Raw genomic sequence first — 10,047 nt, 5'->3', positions numbered from 1 at the left:
CAGCAGTATCAAACCTAGGGACCTTGAGGACGCCGCCAGCAACAGAACACAGTGGTGTGCAACAGTCAGAAATACCTGCATCGCCTTTCAGAAAGACGGCTGCCGGTGTCTACAAGAGGCACGCAAACGACGTCACAGAGCACCAGCAGCGCACAACCCACTGACTGCGAACTTCCCATGCACCATCTGCAGCAAAATGTGCACCTCTAGAATTGGCTTGTATAGTCAGAGGGCACAGCATGAGACCAACAATAGATGATCTGCACAGATTTGTCATCATCGGATCAATGGACTACCAAGAACATTAAACATTAATTTAGTGCTCACTAAAAGGAGTCAAACTATCAGCTTCTCTAGCCACAGAAAAAAGGTACTGCAAAGAGTGGAGTAAACCACACCATATTGCCAAGCAACATTCCCTTAGTTCTGACCTAGAGGAACCACCCCAAAAAGCGACACACTTAACCAATTCAATCCATGGCCTCAATGCAAGGACAGCCAAAACCATCACCACCTAAAGCAGTAAACTGAATATTTAACAGTGCAGAGTTTTGTAAGTATGTCATCACTTAAATCCAGAGTTGTTTACTATGCAGTAAGTCTTGGCAGATAAAAGCTTTCCAATTTATCTTTAAATCTAAAGCTTTAAGGGCCCTATACTCAGATGGAAGAGGCTGCATATGATCCGCAGCAGCACCACCACAACTTTGCATACAGTCTCATTGTGGCAATATTTTTTTCTTCTTTAAATTCCAGATCAAACACATTAATCTTTGGTTGCTTCCCAACAGTTTACCTTGCTCTTCAACCACAGGATTTTTTAAGCAGACCTCGAATATACCACTAAGCTGTGGCAAGCAGGATTCTCTCAAGCAAGTACCAACAGCTTCTGCAGAATTTAAACCTTCATTTTTTAGCCCATCTGGTTGCTAAGAAAATTTCAGTTCACATTTGAAGGCTCTGTGTAGTGCTTTCTTTCAGACAGTCTGTGCAGACAGGTCCATAGCCTGTGCTGCTGCTCATAACTTAAGGCTATGATTATGTAGGGTGACCCGATAGAAAGTGTGAAAAATCAGGACAGGGGTAAGGGGTAATAGGCACCTACATAAGAAAAAGCCCTGAATATCAGAACTGTCCCTATAAAATTGGGACATCTAGTCACCCTATGATTATGTCACAAAATCCACGACTTCCACTGACCTCTGACATTTTCTGCCCTGGGCTGAAGCTCCCAGCTAGGCCTGCCCACCCAGCTGCCCAGCCACCAGCAGGTGGACCCTATGCAGCTGCTCAGCCGCTGCTGCAGTCGCAGCCAGTTGCCTGAGGGAAGGGCACCCTGCAGCAGCCCAGCCCCAGGGGTAGGTAGACCCTGGAGCTCACATTCACTGCATTAGTAGGGAAATGCAAGAGCCCCAGCAGCAGTGGGTGCTGAACCCACCTTTCTCTTTTGTCAGGGATATTTTTAGTAAAAAAGTCAGGGATAGGTCACGGGCTGTTATTTCCCATGACCTGTCCCTGGCATTTACTAAAAATATCTGTGACAACTTAGCCTTACTCATAACTTTGTCACACTACAACAGAGTAGAAAAGGACCACACTTGTCAGTTTTAACTGCTGGTATTCAGAGTCCAGTGAACAGTGAAACTTAGGAATGAAGTCAAATTGAGTCTGTTGCTTCTTGGCAAAGCTTTGACACCAGCAGAGATGGGCACTGAAATGAATCACTACTGAGTAATGCCATAGTATCATATAATCCAGGGGGCTGAGGCGGAGAGAAGGGGAAATATTAGATGCCTCCCTACTCAGCATCAAGAAAGAGGGCAAGAGGACCAAGTTAAGAGAAGACATCTCAGCACCAAAATGTTTTGTTTAAAACACAAAAGTCAGTTCCAGTCGCACAGAGGCCATTGCCATATGGTCACTACTTGGACACTGATACTGAAGTACTAGCAATAACCAACGGAAAAAGACCTCGCGGGACAGCACTGAAGAATTGTTCTCATGGTTCTGATAGACTTCCTCCTCCTTCTTCAGCACTCAGATAGGAAACCAATACTGGAGTCAAGAGTTTCTCGTGGTTCAACAGGCCTGCCATGAAGCTGAAGGCAAAGGCTGTAGTGGTACTTAGTACTGGAACATGCCCCTTTTTGCCCAGGACTCCAGATTCAGATAGAATGGAATTGCTGAATCCGATAATTCAGGAAAATTTGGCCGAGTTTCATTGCATCAAACCAGCTCCATGCCAGAAAAAAAATCACAGAATCTTAACTCTACAGACAGCAATATCAGATATAAGGTCAGTATGTCAGAACTGCTGATTTGAAATTTACATCTACCAGCTCCATTTTAGAAGGCAATGGTGCTAGTGTTTTATTTCCAAGTAGAACAGCTGAGAATCAATGTGCGACTCTCAAGTGATATGAATCAAGACACCAATATACAAAAAGCTCCCTGTTCCCAATATTCCAGTTTAAAGTTGATTCAAGTTCTTTTGTTATGAAGAAGAGACATTATATATGCTTACCTGAAAAATCTTAGGTGCACTCACTAAAGATGCCAATGCAGAAGAAAGGGTGGCTGAAAAGATGCCAGCAGAAATCAGTGGTGCAAATCCTGATACCATGCTCATTACCTGAAAGCAGGATATAAACACTTTAATTTCTTGGGCTGAAAAACATCTGCCTCCAAATAAAACAATTACTTTAATAAAAATAAACTAGAATTCTGTAGACAAATGTTTCAGTTGAACTCCTTCAGAACTGTTACAATAGCATTCACTCAACACTGTCTGCAGAATCTTGTTTTTTTATTTCTACAACTCCTAGATTTTTTTTTCAAATATCATTTACCATTCAAAGTATGGAGAATATTTCAGCACAGTAAACTCTGGCATTTTTATTCCAACTCAAATTTTTTTAAGCCATATATGATTTCTTAAAACAGACTGTTAGCTGCTCTCTTCAACCAAGTCTGAGCTCTTCAGGTAGAGAATCTGGTGGGCCAAATTTAACTGCATAAACTTGTAAACAAATATAATGCAACTACCAATCTTAAGTGCATCAAAAAATGTCTCATTAATGGCCTAAGGAAAGAATTCACTTTTCTGTCAGTTACATCGATAAGAGCAATCATAAGTCAAAATAGAATGTAGTTTTAAGGGAAGAATTTTAGCTGTCTGACAAAATACAGTATTTTATAACGTGTGGCTTCAGGCATAGAGATGGTGTCTGTTTGACAGAAATTTCTGATCCTTTTCCTCAGGATTTTAGGTAAGTCACATTGTTGAAAAGCTCTCCCTAATATCAGTCTCAGATTTTAGATAGTGGAAGTGCCACCAGGAAGGTGGCCAACATCCTGCAGACTGAACCTCTTCAAATTTATAAATACGGAAACTGTTTCAATGAGACTCTTCTTCAGGGAGATTATCCCCACCCTTCTCAGGAAGATCATCTGAGCTTAAGCAGCTGCTAGAAGCTAGGGGGAAGAACTCTTTAAAAGGAAGAAGGTCTGTTTGTGGAAGGATACCTGTCTGTTCAGTCTTACAAACAGCCTTTTCCATCTAAGGCTAGAGGAACAAGCAATTAACAGAAACAGAGGACACACACACAGCAAGGAGGGCCCCAGATGCTATATGGGAAAGAAATCGAGTTGTCGTAGTAGCTAATAGAGGAGTGTTATGACCAGCAGTAGCAAGAAGTTAGGCAAACCCCATCCCCCACCCCATATATGGAAGGCCAATAGAAAAAAAGCCAAGAATTACAGGGAAGTCTGACTGATTAGGAGCAAAAGAATTAGAGCCTCACTTATGTGGCCTGAGAGAGAAAACCAAGCAGAACTCTAAGAAAAAGCCTTAGTCCTGTGGTACTTAGACTTGGATGGAGGAGAAAGTATAAATTCAGGCTTCCCCTATTGCCTGAGAAATAGGAATAGAGAAGGAAAAAACAAAAAACTCCCCAAAGGTCTGATTTCTTAGAGCTCTGGGTCTGTTATTTGGTGGAAAAGGAAAGGAAGAGAAAAATGAGACAATCCCTGAATGTCAATGGATCTAATACTTAGTTTGCTGGATGAAAGAACAGTGCTATAGTGGCCAAGAGATCCATTCCCAATTGCTGGTATGCATTAGAGCTTCGGCAACCTGGTGTTTTAACTATATGCCACAAAAAGGAGTGATATGATGAGGTGCAGTCTGACAAAGGAGACAAAAAGTATTCCCCTCCCAGGACCAAGAGCATGCAATCTCTGTGGATGGTCCAACATTTTCTTGCAAACATTTATTTCATAGATTCTAAAGACCAGATAGGGACCGTTGTGATCATCTAATCTGCTCTCCTGCATAACACAGGGCATAAAACTTCCTCAAAACATTTCTTGTTTGAACTAGAGCATTTATGTTTTAAAAAACATCCAATCTTGATTTAAAAATTGCCAGTGATGGAGAATCCACCACAATCTTTGGTGTATTTTTCCAATGGTTAATTACCCTCACTGTTAAAAATTTGCACTTTACAGTCTGAATTTGTCTAGCTTCAGTTTCCAGACATTAGATCTTGATATACTTTCATCTACTAGACTGCATCTTCAAACATTTGTTCCCCGTATAGGTACTTACAGACTGAATCAACCCTTAACCTTCTTTTTATTACACTAAATAGATTGAGTTTCTTCAGATTATCATATGGCACATTTTCCAATTCTTTTAATCGGTCTCATAGCTCTTCTCAGAACCCTCTCCAATTTATAAACATCCTTCTTGAATTGGGCCCTTTGGTAAGTGACTCTAATCTTCTCTTTCAGTGCTTCCATCTTTCTTCACACAAATAGGGCTAGAAATAGAAGTTGTAGAGGACCAAGCAAAGATTATTCTTTCAGGAAAGGTGGCCAACCTCCCCCACAGAATAAAGCCTAGACTTTTATCAAGAGAGCGAGGAGCATGTGCACCTCTTTGTTTCCTAGTCACTTCAGCTAGAATACTTACTGGGAGAAAACTTATATTCTAGGATGGTAAATGAGGAAATGTATAACAAAAAAACTTCACTAATGAGGAAAACAAGTAAGGAGATGCTACTAGGATGTTACCTAACAGAAGACTAGAAGATTACCAGAACTTGTTTTCAGTTAGGCAAACGCTATACAGGTTAAAATAAAGATGTGATTGTTATTACAGTGCACCAAAGATAAAAGCACAAAAGATAGAAAACCAAGGTAAAACTCAATAGTATTTACAGCTGAAAAGTAGTAAATCTAAAGACACACACTTTGGTACCATGTGAGAAAAATAAACTACTTCTAGCTCCATATACCCTTAATGCAAAGGAGTCTTTTTGAGTAAGTTTATGTTGTTTGTTAATTGCACTAACTATGCATTATGATTGCTTAAACAGATCATAAGTGACCAACCATTAGTCTCTGCCCAATAGCTGTATGGCATCTAGGATTTTAAGTTTGCAGTTTCAGCTTAGTTCTAATAGATCAAGCATCTACGTTAAATAAAGAGGTCACCATCACAATTAGTATATTGTTTGCAATCTCAAACGAATAAGGAATATTTTCAATGAGTAGGTCATGGGAAAGAAATCTGTCCATAGTTAGAAATACTTCAGTGTTAATATGGAAAGATTATATTTGTAGATGAATATAATATACATCCTCCTGTGACATGACTGCTTAATGGAGGATTTCCAATATGCAGTGCTGTCAGATCAGACATCTTTCGTGGGCTGCCCTTGAAATCTTCATAATGTACCAGAGGTCCGGCACTTTGTGGCCATATACTGCAGAGTATCTTGAGATCCAGCCAGTCTGGTAAACAGAACAGCTTTTTCCTTCCCCCAAGAGACCGCTTTTCTACTAGAGTTCATTTATATATTTCCTTCATTATAGTAGGTCACACAACAACACCTCTAAATAAGAGATATAGCAAACAACTAATTTCATTCCAGTGGCTCTTTATAATACAAAGATTTTAATAAGCTCTTTTGAAATTCTTGTTAATTATGACAAAGATGCTATTTTAAAGGCCTATTCAGTCATGACATCTCACAAAAAAATTACAAGTGACAATAATGTAAACAAGTCAGGAACTTTATCTGTATGTTCTCTCAGGCTGTCATACAATAATGGCTAAGAAAACCTGAAACTACATATTTAAGAACTGTTACAACTTAACACTGGAGTTTCTGTTCTGTGTATAAGACAGACTGAGACCAGTTGAAGATGGACAGACTATTGTACCTTTGATAATGTCTTGAAAATCTGATTGGCATTTTCAGTCACTGGGTGAAACTCAACATTTCTACCTTTCAAACACAATATCAATGTCAGAATGAGATCATGCATCACTTGCACTGAATGAATACTTCTTTCATCCTAGAAACCTTACCCTAGTTTAGTAACCAGGGGAGCAGTGGGGTGGGAAAGAAAATAAGAAATGTGTTTCAATATTAATACTTTGTGTGTCCAAGTGTACTGATTGTTTTTACATTGACAATTTACAGTGAAGACTAGAAACACCTCTCATAATAGTTTAATTTTTTAAAAGGATGAAACCAAGAAAAACATCTTCATGTATTGTGCACATTTTAATGTACATTTATCAGATATGTTTTATATATAAGCATGTTAATTATAGCTATATATTCTTGAAGTTCAAATGCAATTTGATTAAGAAATAATTAAACTACCATGCTCCCATAAGTCATAAGATTACTATAAGTGTCATTACTTGCTTTGGAAGACACTTTAGCGGTTATGAAATTAGAAAAACCTGGTTCCAGAACATAAATTAATCACTTGACCTCAGAAAATGGAGTTTAGGCATTGGATTTCATGGAAAATAAAGTTGATGGAATAAATATTGCAGCAAATGGGTTAGAGAAAAAGGATTTACAGATGTGAGTTTCTACATTACAAGAAAAAAAAGATTAAAATAATCATTTATTAAAAATCACTTAAGAAACTCCAATATATTTACTGGTAAGGATGACACAGAAGTCTTAAACAGATTGAAAAATGATTGCTGATATATTAGCAATTTATTAATTTTCCTACTGTATTACTAAGCACTTTGAATTGCTCTGTCTTGAAATATTAAAATTCTTGTATGTAAGGAATGAAGCGCTACACCACCTGTGATTGGGATTTGGGTTTTTTACCATCACAAAACTAACTAAAGATGTAATACTGAAACAATCACATTCGGTAGTCACTATTTTAAGCGGGTGTTAAGGTTGAGGGTACATACCAAGTAACTTTAGAGATTAAAAAAAAACTTATAAGAATGCTTAATCATCAAGGAAACAAGCATTGCACAAACCCAGGATAGTCAGTATTAAGGTTAAACTTGATCCAGAGGTTATATGTGGGAGGGAATCTACTAACAAAGGCTGATCAGTTCTATCTTCATATTTCTTTCCATCCAGTTTAAATTGTTTTGGACATTCAAGGGCCTTCAGTCTACCATATCTTCATGCATGCATTCAATACAATTCTGTTCTAAATTTCTATTTATATTTTCTGTTCACTTTCCAAGTTGTGATCTACCTACTTTTGTGTACTGCCTACTATACTCCTGGGGGAATTCTTTGCCAAAAAATTAAGAATTCTGCAAAATTCTGTACATTTTATTTGTCAAAACAACACAATATAATCACGCCAGTTACAATTATTTTGGTAAATGATTTCAAAATATTTGTCAGCAGGTAATTTTTTTTGGACAAATAGATTCCTTATTAGGCATATTAATACAGAATGTTGTGTAATTCATTTAATTTACAATACAGAACTGTATTTTCTGCACCTGTCAGAAGCAGTGCAGGGGAGTCAGGGGTAACAGATGAGTTGACAGAGAGGGAAGGCACCTGGGAGTGAACCTGGAGGGCGCTGGGTGTGGGTGAGAGGTTTTTTTCCTTTTCTTTTTTGGAGGGGGAGGGGGAATTGTTAGGGTGTTGGGAAGCTTTCCCCATGCAGATCCTGGCTGACCCCAAGCCTCTCCCATTCAGTCAGGCACATCTGCCTATCACCGCATCCCCCATTCCATGGGTCTCTGCAGCCCCACTCCCTCCCGCCACCTATCTCCAGGCTCAACACTCTCACCCCAGTAGCTCCTGAGCCCATTGTCCAGTCTGTCCCCACCCACTAGCCATTCTGAACCTCAGTCTGTGACCCCCTCAGCAACCCTGTGTGCCCCACTCTGTCCTAACCTGGCTCCACGGGCAGGGTGCTGTGATGAACTCTACTCCTGGGGAACTCTGCAGCACTGAGCATAGAATTTTGTATTTTCCCGCATAAAATACATTTTGCCTAAGAAGTGTTGCAGTTCCGCCTTTGAGGCCACAGTGGCGCTAGAACACAGCATGAATGCAGCTGGCTGTTCTGGAGCCACAGCAGCCTCAGGTGGGCAAAAGGCAGATCTATAACACTTCTTAGGCAAAAATGTATTTTATGCAGGAAAATACAAAATTATTAGAGACAGATAAATTCTGCGCATCCACAGATGTGCAGACTTCCCCCAGGAGTACTATTACTTCTGAATATTGGAAATTTTATATCTTACTCAAATGTGGGAGTTTTTACTCAGACATTGATACAGATTTTTTTCTCATTTTAATGCTAAAAAATCTCTGTTAGAATCCCTGCTACATGTATTACATAAGTGCAAATATATAAAGTGTTACGGGACTGATGAACAATACCTAGCTAATAAAATACATTTCAATTTCTATTTAGCGTAACAAGAATTCATTATGAGACAGTACCCAGCCTCTATCCACAAAGGATGCCAAAGCAAGGGAAAGATCTTCCTAATTTAAAAAATAAACAAAAACATTAAAGAACCCTATGACCTAATTGTTTGAATTAGAACTCTTACGGGATACCAAGTACCAAAGCCCAAAATAACTTATCTACCAGATAATTATGGAAAGAGTAGTTCCATAGAGTAATCTGTACCCTAGGGCTGAAGACACTACGGGCTTGTCTACACTTACCGCAGTGCAATGGGACAGCTACGCTTCTCTTATCAGCGTAGGTACTTTGCCTCCACAAGAGGCAGAAGCTATGTTGAAGGGAGAAGCTCTCCCATCAACATATAGTGACCTAACCCTTGGTGTAGACAGCACTAACTATGTCACTCAGAGAAGTGGATTTTGCACGCCTCAGAGACTTAGTTATACCAATATAAGTTTGTAGTGTAGACCAGGGCTAAGTGAGGCTCCTTTGCCAAGAGTTGATGCGTCAAAGTTACTCTGATGCTAGAAGAATTTGGAAGTCTATCCCAAATCTGAAAGTGATAATGTCCAATTCAAAAATCATTTTTAAAAATCCACAAAATTCAAAGATTAAGTTAATGGAAGAGACAGCCAAACAAAAGTACTTGGAACAAACATCTAATAAATTGGTATTATTTCTAAGCAACTTATATGAAAGGGAAACAAAGTATGATTAGTGTCTAAGATAGCTGTCTACTTTTCATACAGTTTTCTGTACATATTCGTGCTTCAATGTAAATTAAATCATCTAATGGAAGAAAACAAGAAGAATTTTAAATTCTAAAAATAACCTCGTTTCAGAAAGAAAAATTATTATAAACAAAATATGATACTTGTTTTACTGTTGCCTTTTTCAGCATGAACACCACACACTAGCCAATTTCACTTTCTTACTGAGATTCTCATCAGTTTCATTTTCTAGTGGACATGCTGGGTGATGCCAATAGAGCAGGGAGAAGCGCTTAAGCCAGAGGTGGGCAAACTACAGCCTGTGGGACTGTCCTGCCCAGCCCTTGAGCTCCTGGCTGGGAAAGCTAACCCCAGCCCCTCCCCTACTGCCCCCCCCTCCTCCATAGCCTCAGCTCGGTGGGCGGTCGGGCTGCGAGCTCCTGCCAGGCAGTGCAGCGGCATACCTGGCTTTGGACAGGCAGCGCAGCTCAGGGATGGATTTACCAGGAAACACAGGGTGCCCTGGCACAAGGGTCCCCACAACAACAAGAGGTCTTAGGTCCAGGCACTCAGGCAGCTCACTACCGGCACACCCGCCATGGGGGGGGGGGGA

General features: G+C 39.7%; 1 protein-coding gene across 2 annotated transcripts in view; it reads right to left on the bottom strand.

The window, feature by feature from the left end:
* The window catches only part of SLC12A2 (solute carrier family 12 member 2), a 112,244-nt gene that overhangs the window by 37,579 nt on the left and 64,618 nt on the right, over positions 1-10,047 (bottom strand). For both annotated transcript variants that reach the window (XM_032798546.2, XM_032798548.2), the window contains exon 11: positions 2,525-2,632. In XM_032798546.2, the coding sequence (XP_032654437.1) occupies positions 2,525-2,632 (108 nt within the window). The remainder of the gene's footprint in view (positions 1-2,524; positions 2,633-10,047) is intronic.

The sequence above is a fragment of the Chelonoidis abingdonii genome, chromosome 6, assembly GCF_003597395.2.
Source record: "Chelonoidis abingdonii isolate Lonesome George chromosome 6, CheloAbing_2.0, whole genome shotgun sequence".
In the NCBI taxonomy this organism is placed as follows: Eukaryota; Metazoa; Chordata; order Testudines; family Testudinidae; genus Chelonoidis; species Chelonoidis abingdonii.
Note: the sequence above shows the minus strand (reverse complement) of the source record. Positions and strands in the feature narration are given on the sequence as shown.